At 42.4% G+C, this 15,815-nt stretch overlaps 4 protein-coding genes across 10 annotated transcripts; 3 read left to right on the top strand and 1 right to left on the bottom strand.

The window, feature by feature from the left end:
- Window positions 1-137: 137 nt before the first annotated feature.
- Window positions 138-2,344, top strand: si:ch211-286b5.5 (uncharacterized protein LOC100003596 homolog). Of its 2 annotated transcripts, none has more exons than XM_052083402.1 (3): window positions 138-348; window positions 811-937; window positions 1,338-1,498. In XM_052083402.1, exons 1-2 carry the CDS (start codon window positions 259-261, stop codon window positions 934-936), a joined length of 216 nt encoding a protein of 71 aa, XP_051939362.1. In that variant the 5' UTR covers window positions 138-258; the 3' UTR covers window position 937; window positions 1,338-1,498. The 2 variants fall into 2 exon arrangements, with proteins under 2 accessions (XP_051939362.1, XP_051939361.1); XM_052083401.1 differs by lacking the exon at window positions 1,338-1,498 and adding an exon at window positions 1,518-2,344 and having other exon boundaries at window positions 140-348.
- A 1,298-nt stretch (window positions 2,345-3,642) lies between these two features.
- si:ch211-286b5.4 (afadin- and alpha-actinin-binding protein) lies at window positions 3,643-9,554 on the top strand. Of its 4 annotated transcripts, XM_052083340.1 has the most exons (13): window positions 3,643-4,297; window positions 4,450-4,513; window positions 6,267-6,355; window positions 6,425-6,493; window positions 6,625-6,748; window positions 6,824-6,902; window positions 6,989-7,109; window positions 7,370-7,517; window positions 7,675-7,778; window positions 7,864-8,025; window positions 8,097-8,205; window positions 8,349-8,508; window positions 9,377-9,554. In XM_052083340.1, exons 2-13 carry the CDS (start codon window positions 4,462-4,464, stop codon window positions 9,462-9,464), a joined length of 1,305 nt encoding a protein of 434 aa, XP_051939300.1. In that variant the 5' UTR covers window positions 3,643-4,297; window positions 4,450-4,461; the 3' UTR covers window positions 9,465-9,554. The 4 variants fall into 4 exon arrangements, with proteins under 4 accessions (XP_051939300.1, XP_051939299.1, XP_051939302.1 ...); XM_052083339.1 differs by having other exon boundaries at window positions 3,643-4,513; XM_052083342.1 differs by lacking the exon at window positions 4,450-4,513.
- Window positions 9,555-10,702: 1,148 nt separating this feature from the next.
- nanos3 (nanos homolog 3) lies at window positions 10,703-11,398 on the top strand. Its single transcript, XM_052083403.1, has one exon. It carries the CDS (start codon window positions 10,706-10,708, stop codon window positions 11,396-11,398), a length of 693 nt encoding a protein of 230 aa, XP_051939363.1. The 5' UTR covers window positions 10,703-10,705.
- A 447-nt stretch (window positions 11,399-11,845) lies between these two features.
- LOC127612598 (uncharacterized) lies at window positions 11,846-15,802 on the bottom strand. 3 transcript variants are annotated; one of them, XM_052083326.1, is made up of 8 exons: window positions 15,692-15,801; window positions 15,161-15,258; window positions 14,587-15,037; window positions 14,361-14,412; window positions 13,742-14,057; window positions 13,323-13,456; window positions 12,165-12,266; window positions 11,846-12,079 (listed from the first exon to the last, which is right to left on the bottom strand). In XM_052083326.1, the coding sequence occupies exons 1-8, from the start codon at window positions 15,702-15,704 to the stop codon at window positions 12,001-12,003; spliced, it is 1,245 nt and encodes a 414-aa protein (XP_051939286.1). In that variant the 5' UTR covers window positions 15,705-15,801; the 3' UTR covers window positions 11,846-12,000. The 3 variants fall into 3 exon arrangements, with proteins under 3 accessions (XP_051939286.1, XP_051939284.1, XP_051939285.1); XM_052083324.1 differs by having other exon boundaries at window positions 14,361-15,037; window positions 15,692-15,802; XM_052083325.1 differs by having other exon boundaries at window positions 14,361-15,037; window positions 15,161-15,254; window positions 15,692-15,790.
- Window positions 15,803-15,815: the final 13 nt, after the last annotated feature.

The raw sequence follows: 15,815 nt of genomic DNA on the forward strand, positions 1-15,815 counted from the left end.
ATAAACCAACATGTCCAATTATTAAGTCAAGTCAGTCCTTTACTGTACTGTTGCTTAACGCTCAGTGATATTTTTGACAGGAGGATTTGATTGACATGTCAGAAGCCAATCAGAATGGCCTGCTGGGAGGGACAATTGAGCAGCCACGGGATCCTATTCGGGGAAGGGCTTTCCCGTGTTTGGGACCAATTTCCTCTCGCTGGTAGACGTGTCCTACTCATAAAAAGCTCTTGACTTTTCTCACAGACAACCGTCGTCATGTCCAATAACAACGCCAGCAACAACTTAATCATCGCCCAGAGGGCCGTGAAGCAGCTCCGTTTGGAGGCCAGCTTCCGTAGGATCAAGGTACCAGCGGTCGACACGGGGACACAAACGCCAAGAGAGTCACAAGCTAAGCGACTGCTGAATGGCGGAGACAAACTGCTAGTCTCGGGAATAAACAGGCTTCCACATTTTAGTTTTTACACAGGGGAGAGCAAAATCTCGGTCTTAGGGAAATTTACACACTGTCGCTAGTTTCCACCTTGCCAACTAAGCGTGAAAACTTTGAAGTGGTAAGTTCCGCGTTGACACAAGTTTGACTGTGGCAAAGTTACTTTGCATACGCGACGAAAAAAACCAAAACATTTCCTAATCATATGAAAACAGACGCGTGACAGCACTTGGTGTCGCTGAGCGCAACAGAACATATACAGTTGCACCGTTGCTTGCAAATAACAGTCAGGCCTGTTGTTGTGTGGTGGTTTTGCGGTTGACATGACGTCTGTGTTTGCGCCCTGCCATGCTAACGTCGTGTGTGGCTTGCAGGTGTCTCAGGCTGCTGCCGAGTTGAGGAACTTCTGTCTGCAAAATGCCTCCAAGGACCCACTCCTGGTCGGTGTCCCCTCCAGCGATAATCCCTTTAGACCGCCAAAGTCCTGTTCCCTGTTCTGAGGTACAAGCGCAGGTTGCAAACTCATAATGGCATGCACGGACTACATACAATTCTCGACACACCTTCATAATCAAATTAAATCCAAAAATCTGAGGCGTAACAGTATCTACACAGTAATAAAACTGGTCACATTTTGTTCAAAAAGGTTGGACACAAGTCTGATTTATCTGAAACCAGACAAAGCCACTACATCCCACTGCTGGTAACCACATGGTCTCACGCTTGTAAAAATGTGAAAAATCTTATCTTATCGTGTTAAGACAGTTTTGTATGATCCATCAGTGACGCACTGAGAGGTCTGTCAGTACGTGAACCGGTTTGCGATGAGTACATCAACGGATGAAAATCCACCTGTCAGTGCTTGGCCCATTTCCATTTTTTTTAAAATTATTTTTTTTAGTTCATCGTCATTCATCAGATACTCAGTTGGCCGGCAGTGATGGACTGATGGCCGTTACATCAGTACTTCCGAAATGCCCACCTCTGAAAATGACCGTAGTCGACTTGTACAGAGGCAATACAGTACATTTAGGAAACTGTGATTTTAACATTTTCTTCTTTTTTATTTCCCTCCTTGTAGCTTGGCAAGAGCAATGAAGAATTTCTGAATCTATACAACTAAGGCTCTCTTCAATTTTACTTAATGAGGCTGTAGATCTACTTGCAATTCCCTCCTGGACGTCATGATGAATGCTTTCGGGAGCGGGATTGGCCCATTTGTTTGCCAAAACACTTCATCAGTCACATTCATGCTGCACCAAACTTGTGGAGTCCAAAAATGGTCAAGAAATCACACCAACATTACTAATACATTTGAAGTATTTATTTTGTTTTGCTAGACATTTGTTGTTCAAATTAATAATATTATTTTATATTTAGTGCCATAGATTAAGACAGATATTAATTTAAATTGTAGTGCTGTTATGTCATACGCGATACTTTACACAAAGACTTACAGAAATGCATAGAATTGAACTCGTGGACATGAGAATATTTATGAGGTGTGATCCACTTTTTAGATATTTACCGTTATGATTTTGTCCTCACTATTGAGAAACACTACGACATGGTACCGACCGAGACGTGTGTTAGTGTGTGTGTGTTTTTAATAGCTTGTTGGTGTTGCTTTTAGCCTGTACTCTTTTACCATCTTTAAAACATGCCTTAAACTATTGAAATACTGACTTATTGTATGTCCATTTATATATGCAAATGGTCGAACAGCAGCTATTTCACAACACCCAAATGTTCCTGATAATGAATGTTTGCTGAAGGCCTGTTGCATGACCCGTTTTCCTGCAATGGAACGGTATGCCATGCAACCATATCTTTTACTACTGTTACACTTGTATTTTCCTTGTCTTTGCTACTGTGAGCAACATTTTTAGAAATTAAAATTTCTTTTTCCATACACTGACAATTTGCTTTTGTTTGGTTCGTGGGCACCATTTGGAAACTTTGATTTCACATGTCATTGCAACAAAAGGCAGCTTCTGAGAGTGGTTTGGAAGAAGATGCTTTCTCTGGGTGTGAAACCTTAATATATATTGTATGTATTTTTTTTTTAATTGAGGAGGTTAGAAACCAAATCACAGTGACCAAACTTTGCTCGTGGTGACTTTTGCTGTTTATTTACTGCATCAAATTCATTTGTCTTTCATAATTGAATTGGCTCAGATAATTTGCAAAACTCTCCCGAGACACATGGAGGTGGCTGAAGACTCCTTTCCAGAAACAGTTTAAGTCCCTCACACACACTTATTTGCTTGTCCTCTCTTCCCTTAAACCAGAGGTTCTTAACCTGGTTTCCATCGAACCTTAGGGGTTAGGTCAATCGGTCTCAGGGTCTCGACAGTACCTCTGCCATGTTAAGACACACCCGCCTCAACATGTCAATTAGTGAAGACACACCCGCTTGGCCATCACTGGCTAGTTCATTTTGTGCACATATAAAAAAAACCCATATACTTATGGCTTGAAATTTTATATAGGGTTTTTTCTGTTCTTAATAAATGCGTTTTTTTAAAATGTCTTGAATGAACAAAAAAAAAATCATTTTTACTTTTCACTAATGAAGGGTTCGGTGAATGTGCATATGAACTGGTTGGGTTCGGTGCCTCAAACAAGCTTAAGAGCCACTGCCTTAAACCAAAGTGTATTTTAAAATTATTCCATTTATTAAAAATTAAACAGTTGACAATACCCCTCACAGGGGATTTAAAAGTGCAGCTAATCAAGCCAGGAGAGGAAGAAAAAAATGTAAATGCATTCATAAACACAATGACTATCATAATATATAAATATAATAATATATCATAATCTTTCATTCATTCATTCATTCATTCATCTTCCTAACCGCTTGATCCTCACTAGGGTCGCGGGGGGTGCTGGAGCCTATCCCAGCTGTCTTCGGGCAGTAGGCGGGGGACACCCTGAATCGGTTGCCAGCCAATCGCAGGGCACACAGAGACGAACAACCATCCACGCTCACACTCACACCTGGGGACAATTTAGAGCGTCCAATCAGCCTGCCACGCATGTTTTTGGAATGTGGGAGGAAACCGGAGCACCCGGAGAAAACCCACGCAGGCCCGGGGAGAACATGCAAACTCCACACAGGGAGGCCGGAGCTGGAATTGAACCCGGTACCTCTGCACTGTGAAGCCGACGTGCTAACCACTGGACTACCGGGCCGCCCTATCTTGTTGAATACAAATGTGAACATAAATATCAAGTCATTTGAGTATAGCGGAGCATTCGCCACAAACTTATACATCTTGATTTATATGGTGCTTTCCTTTCACAACTGCTGCAGCTGTAACAAAACACTTTACCGGGAAAAGCAAAATATATACAGGTATGTTTTTTGTTTTGATTGCGATTCTTTCCGTGTGAACACAATTGTTAAACTGTCACACAGTTCAAATGACAAGTCACGATTTTGGCCACCACGAGGCTTAGAGTGCACCTTAAGCCTCGGGAGTTGAACTTTGGTGAACCACTTGGCCGATTGGCTGGCTGGAAATGGAAAGCTTCAAAAGTTCAGAAGGCTTCATCTACTCGTCAATACATCACAAGTCAGCTTTTAAAGCCGTTGAGGCTCCGAGCTACCAATTTTCAGCCACCAGTCCACGCTCGTTGCCACCAAAATGGAAACACCTGCAGCAGACACAAACCGAAAACTCTCACGACTTCGGTCGTAACAACAGGATTACAAGTGTCCTTCCCAGTGTTCCTTTTCGAAATATTTATTGCTACCTTGCAGCTCTGTAGTATCCTCCCTTCTTCCTTCTTGTTGCCTGCTAATTTGTACAGCTGCCTGAGTGGCTCCATCCACCACGGGAAGTTGCACCCCTGAAGGTAAGACACAATTTCAAGTGATCCCATCTTATCTGTATGTCTGTCGTTTTTCTTTCTTTTTTTTTAAAGTATAATTGTTATTGATATTAATCACATTTTTTCAGAGAAGTCATTTTGTCCTGAAAATTTCAGCGGAATTTAACTTGTTTCAGTGTTGCTCCTGTATGGCTTCAAGGTTTGGCAAAACGAGAGCTGGAATGAAGCAGGAGTTTTCAGGTAACTGTGCCAATTTTTATGCAGGACTAAGTGTGAGAATTAAATCAACAAATACATATTTAAATACATGAAGGCATATTTTATTTGCTTGTGTATTCATAAAAATATATTTTAAATGTATTTTTATTTCACAATTTGTCTATTTATTCATTCATTTTATGTTGGCACCCTCGTTCCCAAGTGCATCATGAAATAATTTGATATGTCATTCTAACGCATCAAATGCAGTCGGCGGGCACTGGGTGGGCCTGGTACGGATTCAGCTCCAAGCAAATTGCTTCTTCCATTTAGAGCAGGCATGTCCAGCTCCGGTCCTGGAGGGCTACTGTCCTGCCTGTTTTCCATCTCTCTGGGCTGCAACACACCTGATTCAGATGATCAGCTCATCAGCCAGCTGTGAAGCAGCATTCGAATGATCCTGATGATTTGAATCAGGTGTGTTGCTCCTGGGAAAGCTGGAAAACAGGCAGGACAGCGCCCCTTGAGGACCGACTTTGGAACACCCCTGATTTAGAGAAACGGACACAAGTCCTACAACAAATTTTGTAACGATATCTAATCTTCTATAATGCTGCTCGACAATCAGTTTTTGATACATTTAATAGTAAGATTAATGTTTTCTACATAACCCATGGCACAAATGGGCTGCTGGCTAGCTTCAAGCTCAAGTTGTGTTGAAGTCAGTTGATGAACTTGTGTGTTGAAAGCAGCAGCAGCATCATTTGTCATGTCCATTTTCATTTTTACCACCGCATTTGTGCATTCTCAGTCGTGGAAACGGCAAACAAACTGGAGAAGAGGGTCTAGAAGCAGTCTAGTGTCTCGGTGTCTTGCTCAACGACACCACAGGCTTTTCAGTGTGGATGCTCTTGAGCCGGGGTCCCACGGTGGCAAGAGATGACCCTAGCTCAGGGGTGTCCAAACTTTTTGCCAAGGGGGCCAGATTTTATGTGGTAAAATGTCGGGGGGCCGACGTTGGCTGACATTCTTTACATTGAACAACAATATTGTTCAACAAATTTTAGTAAGCCAGTCTGTTTCACATTTCTATTTTTATTTTAATTTCAACAATCTTAAGAATTTCTTTTGGTTAATTTGAAACAGGAATTTGAAATATGACATATCAGTCAATATAAACACGGAGTGATGTCTTGTTAACTCGTGAGTGATGCCCTCTAGTGTCTAAATGCTATTACTCATTTAGTGAATGCTATTACTCATTTAGCCACTAGAGGGAAGCAGTACTCTATGAAACATCACTCACCAGTCTACGAGACCTCAGTCAATGCAACACGTGTTCCATTGCGCCCAATCTGCGGGCCAGACGGCACTGATTTTATGACGGGGGCCGAGGGCCGGATGAAAGTCTACCGCGGGCCGGATTTGGCCCGCGGGCCGGACTTTGGACATGCCTGCCCTAGCTGCTTGGCCACAACTGCCCCATGCTACTGTTACTGTATGTTGTGTCTTGAGTGTGTTAATATTAAAATGTTTTCACATGATAGGGTAAAGAAGGGTCTAAAAATGACTGGCAGTGTTAATAGTCATTTAAAAAAATGACTTAACTAGACTAAAATATTTGGCAGTTTTTGTTGACTAATACTTTGGCCTTGTTCAGACTGTCGGCCAAAATCCGTTTTTTTAACTCGTTCAGATTGAAATTGGACGACTATCAATAGTCACAAAGTACACAAGATTTTGATTTGTGGGAATTATGTTAAGTTACCATTGTCATTATCTGGCATTTCTTCAGGCTCTTCGTTGAGAGACCTCAGCCCTGAGAGTAAAATCACTCGCAGCATCCCCTCACGGGAATACCCTGATCAAGCAGATTCGCTCAGAGTGAGTAAATCAATACTGTCGTGTATGGTGAAGGGTTTCGAACTTGCTCAGCAAAATCTACTCCTGTAGGAGCAACTGAAAGAGACGGATGAGCATGTGGCCAGACTTCAAGACATGCTGAAGTGTGAACGGGCAAAAGTAAAGTGTATTTTTTTGAGAGCTAATGGCCAACATTCTCAGTTTTGTGGCGCTCTTGATAGTGAATATCTCCAGTGTGGGATGAATAAAGTCTTATTCCATCTTCATCTTTGACTCCATTTTTTTGCCAGAGTGCCCGTTTGCAGCTGAGGGTCAACCAGCATGAAGCAGAGCTGAGACGCAAAGAGCAGCAAAACAACAGAATGAAAGAACGACTTACTCAGTTGTCTGATAGAAACCAGGAAAAGGGACCCTGTGAGATGATCACAATGCAATTGCAACTTGTGGAATGCATGTCAAATATTTTTTTTTAAATAATTTTCTCCGAAGCCATTGAGGTACTGAACTTTCCAACGTCGGGTCGAGGCAAAAATGTGAAGTCAATCAAATCACCTCAGTCCACTACAAGGTAAACTTTACTCTGATAACTTTTAGTGTTTGGTCCGGAATCGCTTTAAAATTAGACGTATTTTTTTTATTTCTTCCTTCGGATAGGCGAGAGGAGGCAGCCCTGCATCTGATGTTGGAGCGCAGAGAAGCGGAGCTCCGGGAAGCAATGAAGCTGCGACACAGCCTCACCACCTTACTACATGCCATCAGAGTTGACATGGAGCAAGTTAGGAAAAGATATGTGAAAAATGTGGCCAATTTGTGGTGTGTACTGTAGCCTTGCCCAAGTTAAGCCCCAAACTTGGAGTACTGCGCACAGCCCTCATTTGAAAACACCAGTTAATACTGGTCTTGCCTTCACAAAGATTTTTACCATAGTTTGTATGTCTTGAAAATTGAAGGCCTTTGTGGATGGGTAGGTCTGCTTTTAGGGACCTCAAATGGATGTGGACGTTATCGGAATTCTCTCAGTTGTTCTCTTTTTAGACTTTGTCAAACTCTGAAGACATTGTGGTCGGATCCCCAAATGAAGACAAAAGGTTAACTCGCGCTGAGGCGGCGCTGGGTGACCATGTGACAGGAGGTGTGGTTCAGAGTTGGAAATGTGTGCAGCGAAGGCTGGTTGACCTTCAAGGTGAGGTTGGAAACACTGAAGAATCTTTAAAGTGACTTTGTTGTGTTCTCTTGTGCATCGTCGCAGCCTAATAAGATCCCAAACTGATTAAAATATTTTCCTCGCATCATTTATGAGAAAACCTTATTCTCGTTGCCATCTTTCTGTTTGTGTGCAGGCCACAGAGGCGATGGCACTGACCATGACAAACTCTTGGCTCAGTTTCAATTGGAACTGAAGCAGAGTCACCAAATTGTCAAACTACAACAACAAATGCTGCAGGTCTTATTTTCAATGATGCCGATTTTGACACATATCCAAAACGGTTTGGACTTGCACACCTTTTATTGGTATTTTTTTTGTGCAGGACAGCCTTCTATCATCCCTCCCATCTGAGCTGACTGATTCTTATTTTTTGGAAGAACGGGAGCGTCTCCAAGTGCAATGGGCGGAGTTCAAACAACAGAGACGGACTTTCGAAAGGGAGAGACAGTCCTTCACTGAGGCCGCCATACGCTTAAGTCGTGAGGTGAGAATGTTCCAATTCTACATAAAAAGCTGTCTGTTTGTATGCAAATCCACATTTTTTTGTGTCAACAGCGTCAGGACTTTGAGAATGAGAAGGGCTCTCTTTTGAAGCAGCAGTATTTACGTGATGCTCCATTGTGTAGTAAAAGAGCATCGAGTGACAAAACTGACTGCACACACGGTAAGTAGAAAGCTGTGCAGTATATAACTTTTTTTTTTTTTTTTTTTTTTTTTTTTGAGGAGGTGGGGGTGTTAAGTTCATAATGATGCACCCGATGCTTGTGGTATCAAAGTGGGGGTAAAAAGCCACTGTTTTTCACTCAGGTTTGGAGCCCGATGGCATATCTGGCTGTGTTCCCATTTCTCCATCGTCCACCAAATCCAGCCCCCTGACTGTTTCAGGGTGCCGTTTGGGAAGAGTCGGAGTCGGAACACCCAGTACCCCCGAGCTCTATGCTGCCCTGAGTTTGTCATACAACCACAGGTCAGTCAAGGACATTTTAATTAATGCTTGAAGTGGGTCTCGGACCCATTGTAGGTGGGTCGTGGACAGGTAAGGAAAAGATTTCAGGCCATCCGTCCTCAGTTTATGAGAGGTTATCGATTTGCTTCACCTGAATATATTATGTTGAGGACAGGAAGTGGAAGGGCCTCACACTGAAGTTCCAAGGCTACAATGTAAACAAACAAACAAACAAAGCTTAGCCTCCGGCTATGACGTCATTGCTTGTGTCACGTTTTTGGTGCTGTGTCAAGCCAATTTCAGTAGTAAGTAAGTCAAGTAATGTTGGGGGAAGAGCGGCCTCCTCTTCCTCGCATGTTCATTGAATTTCGGACGAGGAGAATGTTGGTTCTTCAAATAAAGGCTGGAATCGATGAACAGTTTCTTCAAAGCTTTTAATAACAGAATATTCCGGGCACTCGCAAATTACAGACATGGCTGCGGGTCACGAGTGCGAAGCAGGAAGAGATTCACATCATTTCTATATCATCAGAAGGGTGTTGCTGAGACACAAAGTGTGATATTATAACTTTCATTTCTCCTAAACCGATTCTCAGCTTGGCGCATTCCAAAGTTTGAGCGTCTTCAGCAAGGAGTATTCCAATTCTAGGTGATGATTGTTACAAGGACGCAAAGCTACCCTGCGGGCACGGGAAAGTTATTCAGCATGACGAAATATGAGCAGAATACAGACTTTATTGCCAATCAATAGAAAATTATCTCGGTGCAAATACAACTCCAGTCAGTTGACTGGAAATAAAAAGAATGGCTCGCTTACAAAACAATATTGTACCCGTGAAATTCCATGTTTGAAAAAAAATCCACTTGATGTGCTTGTTCCCGTCTACAGAGCCGAAGAGGGAGCAATCCACTCGGAGAGATGGTGTCGTGGAATAGATGGGATGTACCCAGCTGCACCTTTGGATCAGTCATTTTGAGGCAATTGAGTTCCAAAGCCATTTTTAAAAACATGCACTTTCTTTAAATAATAAAAGTTAAGTATTTTCTTGAACTCTTCATTTTATTAACCCCCCGCCCCCCAAAAAAAACCCAGACACAAAAAATTATATAGCGGTTTTATGTGGGCGGCCCGGTAGTCCAGTGGTTAGCACGTCGGCTTCACAGAGGTACCGGGTTCGATTCCAGCTGTGGCCTCCCTGTGTGGAGTTGGCATGTTCTCCCCGGGCCTGCGTGGGTTTTCTCCGGGTGCTCCGGTTTCCTCCCACATTCCAAACACATGCGTGGCAGGCTGTTTGAACACTCCAAATTGTCCCTAGGTGTGAGTGTGATTGGTTGTTCGTTTCTGTGTGCCCTGCGATTGGCTGGCAACGGATTCAGGGTGTCCCCCACCTACTGCCCGAAGACAGCTGGGATAGGCTCCAGCACCCCCGCGACCCTAGTGAGGATCAAGCGGCTCGGAAGATGAATGAATGAATGAATGAATGAATGAATAGCGGTTTTATGTTATGGAGTGGAGTACTAGGTAAAGCTAAATAATGAGGTTGCACTACAATGCATTTCCTATGCAATGTATTCCACATCCAATTAAAGTGTGTGCCACTAGCTGACTGAAAAAGAAACGAGCATCCATTTCTTTTCTTCTCTTCAGAGGAATCTCGGGTGTCTGGTTGTCTCTTTTCAAAACCCATCTCCACCATGTATGAACGCTTCGTGCTGTAGTCCTGTCCCCTCTGGCCTCCAAATATTGATTTACTTTCAGTAAGCCATAAATTGCACTTCTGCAAGTGTGGAAATGTTTGTGCATTTATTATTTTAAATTTCTAAATCTGCAATGACCCAAGTCACATCGGTCTTGGCATCAAGGTTGATATACGCAAAATGAAAATTGAGAGATGATCGTCTCAAAGATGATACGCATCACATGAAGACGGTCACAACTTTTGATCTCGATAGGCTGTGTAAATTCAATTGCAAATGATTCTGTGATTAGTTAGAAAAAAAGGATTTGTAGTGGGCTTGCCTAAGGCAACTGGCCTCTGGTTGACCCTTTGCGCGAGTCGCCACCTGCACTCAATTAAGAATCAAAGTCCCGAGCAAGACACTGCGCCGCCGTTTAAAAAAAAAAGTTTTTTGGGGGTAATTTGCTTTTATTGGAGGGTTGAAGCCAAATAAATAGCCCCGCTACGGGTGAGGGGAGCAGTTCGACCATAACTCTACAATGAACTGCATGCCGTGGGAGCTCTTCTTTATGGAATCGAACAGAAAACGTTTTCAGCCTTGGAAAGACTACATGGGTCTGTCTGATCTAATCCAAGGAACCCTGGGTCGGAATGCCACCACCCAGAATCGCTCTTTGGCCCCTGAAGATCTGCATTCGGAATATGACGTTGACGCGGCTTTGGCTTCTCTGCGCTGTAACGCAGTCGCAAAAAGAATCGACCCTGTTCCAGCTTTTCGCGTTGGATCTCTAAACCGAGGATCCTCCGCGCGACAGCCATCTGGCGGCCCGTGGGACCTGTTGACAGTTTCTGCTTCTGCTCATCCGCCAATCCAAGATGTTTTGGGAGGAAGGACAAACGGCCCGCAGCATCGCAGCAAGACAGCCCGTCAGCAGACACCCGAGCCTCGATCTCGGAACGTAATCGGCATGAAGTGCAGTTTTTGTAAACGCAACGGCGAGACTGAATTGGTCTATAATTCTCACTGGCTAAGGAATCTCGCCGGAGAGGTGGAGTGCCCGTATCTTCGCCAGTACGTGTGCCCTCTGTGTGGTGCCACGGGCGCCCAGGCCCACACCAAACGCTATTGCCCAAAGGTTGGCACCGTCTACACTTCTATTTACACCCGCTCGGGCGCCGGAGCTCCACGACGAAACTTTCACCCGGCTGCACCGCGGAAAGCTGACTTTTAAATGTCATTGACTGTGAACTGGTTCAACACGCGTCTGCGTTTTTTGTTTTTGTTTGTGCTCGTGGTGAATATGCATGCTCGTGTGTCTAAGGTGTTCTTACTGCTTAATTGTTGTTTTACTATCAGTCAATGACTGCCAGGGACTCCTTGGAAAACGTTTAAAATATATTATGACGCCGTCGAGTCGCTCCTGTCTGACGAAGTTAACGACAGGTACCCCCCCCCCCTTTTTAACAGACTTAATGACTGTGTTTTGCGGTGTGTCACTATTCTGCATGCGTGTGCTTTTGAAAAATGTTTGTTCCTCTTCGTTTGTAGTGGTAAACTGTGTCTGTTTTTGGACATCCAAAATATAACACTGTTGTAAAATCTACATTTTCCTCTTTGATCTTTGGTTCTGATGTGAAAAAAAAACATTCTTTTAAAAAACTTATCAACAAGAGATGACTGATATATAAAGGCCAGCTTTACTTCACAACAAAGCAATAGAAGTAAATATCAAAACGCAATTTGTGCCAAACAGTCATCTGAATTGTTTCTTTGAGTAAAGCAGAGCCAACGTTTCTATTGCTCGTCAACTTGCGATGTCAGTCGAACGACCTCTCAGCGGGGCAAGTTCCTTGTTTTCTTACTGCCACGCCGCAAATTTTCAATCTCGCGATGAGCGGCCATAACGGTTCGACTGGAAGAGAGCAGTGAATGCATTCGGTTTTACTGTATCAACAAATGATAAATCGCCAGAAAAGGAGAAGGCGAAGTTGACGAACTTTAGAAAGGAGAGTTCCTTGATGAGCCCGCAGATCAATACCGAGGCATCTTCTTCACGGCCGCAGGGTTCAGCGACTCTCTCCTTTATTTCCTGCTCCTCACTGGAGGACACACAAACCCCTCGACGCATTTAATATTGATCAAGGAAATACAGAAACATTCCGACAATACTAAAGCAGACATTTTCTAACGGGGTTTTGTGTGTCGATGCTTGGGGGCAACCGAAAGGAAAGGCGGAAAGGCTTCTTACCCCGAGAACTACGTTCATTCATTGGTTTGTTTCCTTTATTATAATTGTGTTTTTTCATGATATAACTGGACGATTCGTTGAATATAAATAAGATAATCTACATTTTTAAAAAATTTAAAGAATTGCTTAGTTTGAATTTAGGTAGAAATACAAATGTAAAATGAATTACTAAAATACTGTTTCATGTATATCATTTCGTTTTATTGAAGGATTTTATTATTGCGTGTACATAGAGTTAACATGAAATTATTATAATAATTGAATAATTATAATTACATTTATTAGAAAACCATCTAATAATATTTCCTTAGTAAAATTAACTTTCATTTTAATTTGGTTCTTATCTAATTGGCTGATGCGTTCATGAATTATAATAAAATATTTACTAACATAAAATTATAAAAACAAGAATAAAGTATGTTTTGATGCACTTTTTTTAACCAGGCCCAGCTCTTGCTAAAATCCAATGTAGCCTTTTGAGTCATTTTGTACTCCAAATGTGATGTGGATGGGGCGAACACGCCATCACTCCCCTTCCACAGTCTTTCCGTGAAATAGTTGTCAACTTTAAATGTAGAAATTTTAATTTAATATGTTTGATTGGGTTGAGTCATACAGACGTCCTTCCTCCGGGACCTGGGTACTCTTCCGTCATCGTCCCTCTGTCCTTATTCATATTATAATTATCCTCCGTCCACATCTGTCCTCATCTCTTTAAAGCGCTTCCAAAGAGTTTGTACGTCCCATGGAATTTTGTCTAACACGGTTCAAATTGCACGAACAGTTGCAGGACCTTGAACGCCTTGAATAATTAACTGAACGTGAGGTACCTGAGTGAGGACTCTGCATTCAAGAACCTAATGTGAATGATCTATGCTCATATTTGTTACAGTGAACGTTTGCTTACATCAACTGGATATTGTAGAGCTGCGAGTCTGAGATGAAATCGAAGCACCCAGATCCAAGGAAGTCAGTGGGGCTCATGGTGCTTGGGTGCTCTGTTTTTACAGCACCAGAACAATGCTGATTATCATGACCAGGCTGTTTGCAAAAAACAAACAAAGAGACAAATACATTAAGTAAGCACAAATACAATTCTTTTCAAATGGGATTTACAACACAATGCTCAAGTAGTCAACGAAGAAGGAGGACAAAGAGGACGGAGGGCAAGGCAGAAGCTTGTGTGCACCGTGGATCAGCAAGGAGCACAATTCTTATAAATTATCACTCTGGGGGCAACTGATGACAAAGGATTCTACAGTATATGTGCATGTGCCTCAATGGTGCAGCGGCTTTCCCGACAGGGCAGCTGAATAAACTACTCACCATGTCATTCGTCTCTTGGACGCCAGAGGGCGCAGCTTCACAGAGTTTGGCACTGCAGTCTCCTTCTTGGGTGCGAACTGACAATGCATCTGCTTTGTCTTCGTCACAGTCCACAGCATCACCACACACGTCCTGCATCTTCTCATCAGTTGTTATGGCAACATACTGCACCTCCACGTCACAAGAAGTTACGCTTGACGATCCACAGTCCACTTCTTGAGGATTTGGGTTCTCCAAACAATATTCCTTTTCCTTTACAGGTGGGTCTGGAGCAAGAACTGAGCCCTCTTCAGGAATGTCGATTGCTGTTTTTGGCCTGTGTTTTAACAAACCAAATGGAAACCAACTTAACGTGTTTCTTATCTGTATCATCATTACACTTGATCTTGACTTCTGTGTTAGAACAGATTTGACTTTGAAGAACAAACTATATTATTCTAATTTCCCACTTAATTTGGAATTTTGGAGCTTCCGATTACACTCAATTTGTAAGTGTGTACCCCAAAATAGTTGGAAGCATACTCCTTTAGAGAACGTGAGCTCTATAAACCTATGAATACTTTTATTTTCAATTGAAAACGTTTAGCTGTTTAAAAAAAAACAAGACATGGATACAAACCTGTCTGCTGCGCTATCCTGACTGGAGTGAAGCACCTCTTCCTCCCTCGGGTCTGTAATGACGGCCACAGAGGTTGGAAGCAGCGATGATTGTAAGAGAGATGATTCAGTGTCAGCGTTATTGAAGGCTATCTGCCTTTCAACTTTCAGTCGACTGTTCTGTCCATTTACATTCCTACTTATCTGTAAAAAATGACTTCGCTCCTTCTCTGTGAGACCACACATACCCATTCTTTTCCTCTTTTTGGCTGGCTCTTCCGTGACTGCTTCAACTTTGTCATCTTTGCTGTTTCCCATGCATTCACTGCTAGGTGCAGGTGGGCTCACTTTTTGGTTTCTTACTAAATCAGACTGCAGGTTATTCTTAGTTCTCTGCTGATCTTCTAAAGCAGTTGAACATGACTGATCAGCTTTGTCAGAGGTCAACTGAGTGCATGTTTGAGACAGTGTTTGAGACATTTTTTCCTCTTCCTTGTCCTTTGTGCTGTTGCTATCATCACTTAAAGGAGACATCTGTCGTTGAAAATCACTGATGGGATGTGGGGTTGTTGCCTCTTGTTGCTTTATAACAATATCATTCACACTGGATTCGTCAACCTTTTCGTCAGGGATGACATCTGGTTTGGTCAGGGAGGACTGTGCTGCTGCCTGTTCTTGCACAGAAATGACAATAGACATCTGCAGAGGGGAACAAAAAAGTGTGGCATTTCTTGCTGCATTCTTATCTCTCATATTCTGGTATTATTAGGAATTATTGTTGGTTTTGTTAGAATAAAAGTGTCTTAAAAAAGATCTGATCACCTGTCGTAGAAAGGTATGGTCAGCATCCGTAGAGAAAATTTTGTCACATGGCGTTTTTCTTATCCCGAGGGACAGAAGCTGTGGTGGATCTGAGCTGTCTTGAAAAATAAAGTACCATATGTCTGAATCAAACACAGTAATCACAGTACCATAACATACATAGGGTAAAGTATGAACTGTTACGTAAATTTGAAGCAACAACAACAAAAATATAAATGAAGGTGCATTAGCTTCCTTTACCCTTCCTTGTGTATCAGTGCACTTGCTTCAGTCATCTTTTTTCAAATGTTATCTTTAGGAATACGTTAAATGAATAATACAAAAATGATACACAAAGTTTTTAAATTTTGTTTTATGTGTTTACAAAGCTTCCAAAACGAATGGTGTCACGTTTGCATGATTTTCAATCATATGAAGCTATCACTGACATCACATTTATGCTTTCCTTGGGCAAATGAAGAGCTAATTTCCATAAGATTGAAGGTTTAGATACTTACTAATCCTACTTAAACAACATGTAACTTAATGTACCTTGTGGATTCATTCCCTGGAGGACAGCGATAAAAAGAAGTGAAACTTCACTTATCTTTCGTCCACTAGAACCTAAGCCAGAGCGCGCCTGAAATCTTTTACGTCAGGAAAGGTTGTATTGCGG

This window comes from Hippocampus zosterae, chromosome 13 (assembly GCF_025434085.1).
Source record: "Hippocampus zosterae strain Florida chromosome 13, ASM2543408v3, whole genome shotgun sequence".
Classification (NCBI taxonomy): Eukaryota; Metazoa; Chordata; class Actinopteri; order Syngnathiformes; family Syngnathidae; genus Hippocampus; species Hippocampus zosterae.

Coding starts and splice junctions, on each gene's coding strand:
- nanos3 (XM_052083403.1), top strand. CDS start 10,706: ATGAACTGCATGCCGTGGGAGCTCTTCTTTATGGAATCGAACAGAAAA.
- LOC127612598 (XM_052083324.1), bottom strand. Junction 15,038..15,160: donor ACCATACCTTTCTACGACAG/GTGATCAGATCT, acceptor TCCCCTCTGCAG/ATGTCTATTGTCATTTCTGT. Junction 12,080..12,164: donor AAGGAACTCTCCTTTCTAAA/GTTCGTCAACTT, acceptor GCTCTCTTCCAG/TCGAACCGTTATGGCCGCTC.
- si:ch211-286b5.4 (XM_052083339.1), top strand. CDS start 4,462: ATGGCTTCAAGGTTTGGCAAAACGAGAGCTGGAATGAAGCAGGAGTTT. Junction 6,903..6,988: donor TCACCTCAGTCCACTACAAG/GTAAACTTTACT, acceptor TCCTTCGGATAG/GCGAGAGGAGGCAGCCCTGC. Junction 7,110..7,369: donor TCAGAGTTGACATGGAGCAA/GTTAGGAAAAGA, acceptor TTCTCTTTTTAG/ACTTTGTCAAACTCTGAAGA.
- si:ch211-286b5.5 (XM_052083402.1), top strand. CDS start 259: ATGTCCAATAACAACGCCAGCAACAACTTAATCATCGCCCAGAGGGCC. Junction 349..810: donor CCAGCTTCCGTAGGATCAAG/GTACCAGCGGTC, acceptor TGTGGCTTGCAG/GTGTCTCAGGCTGCTGCCGA.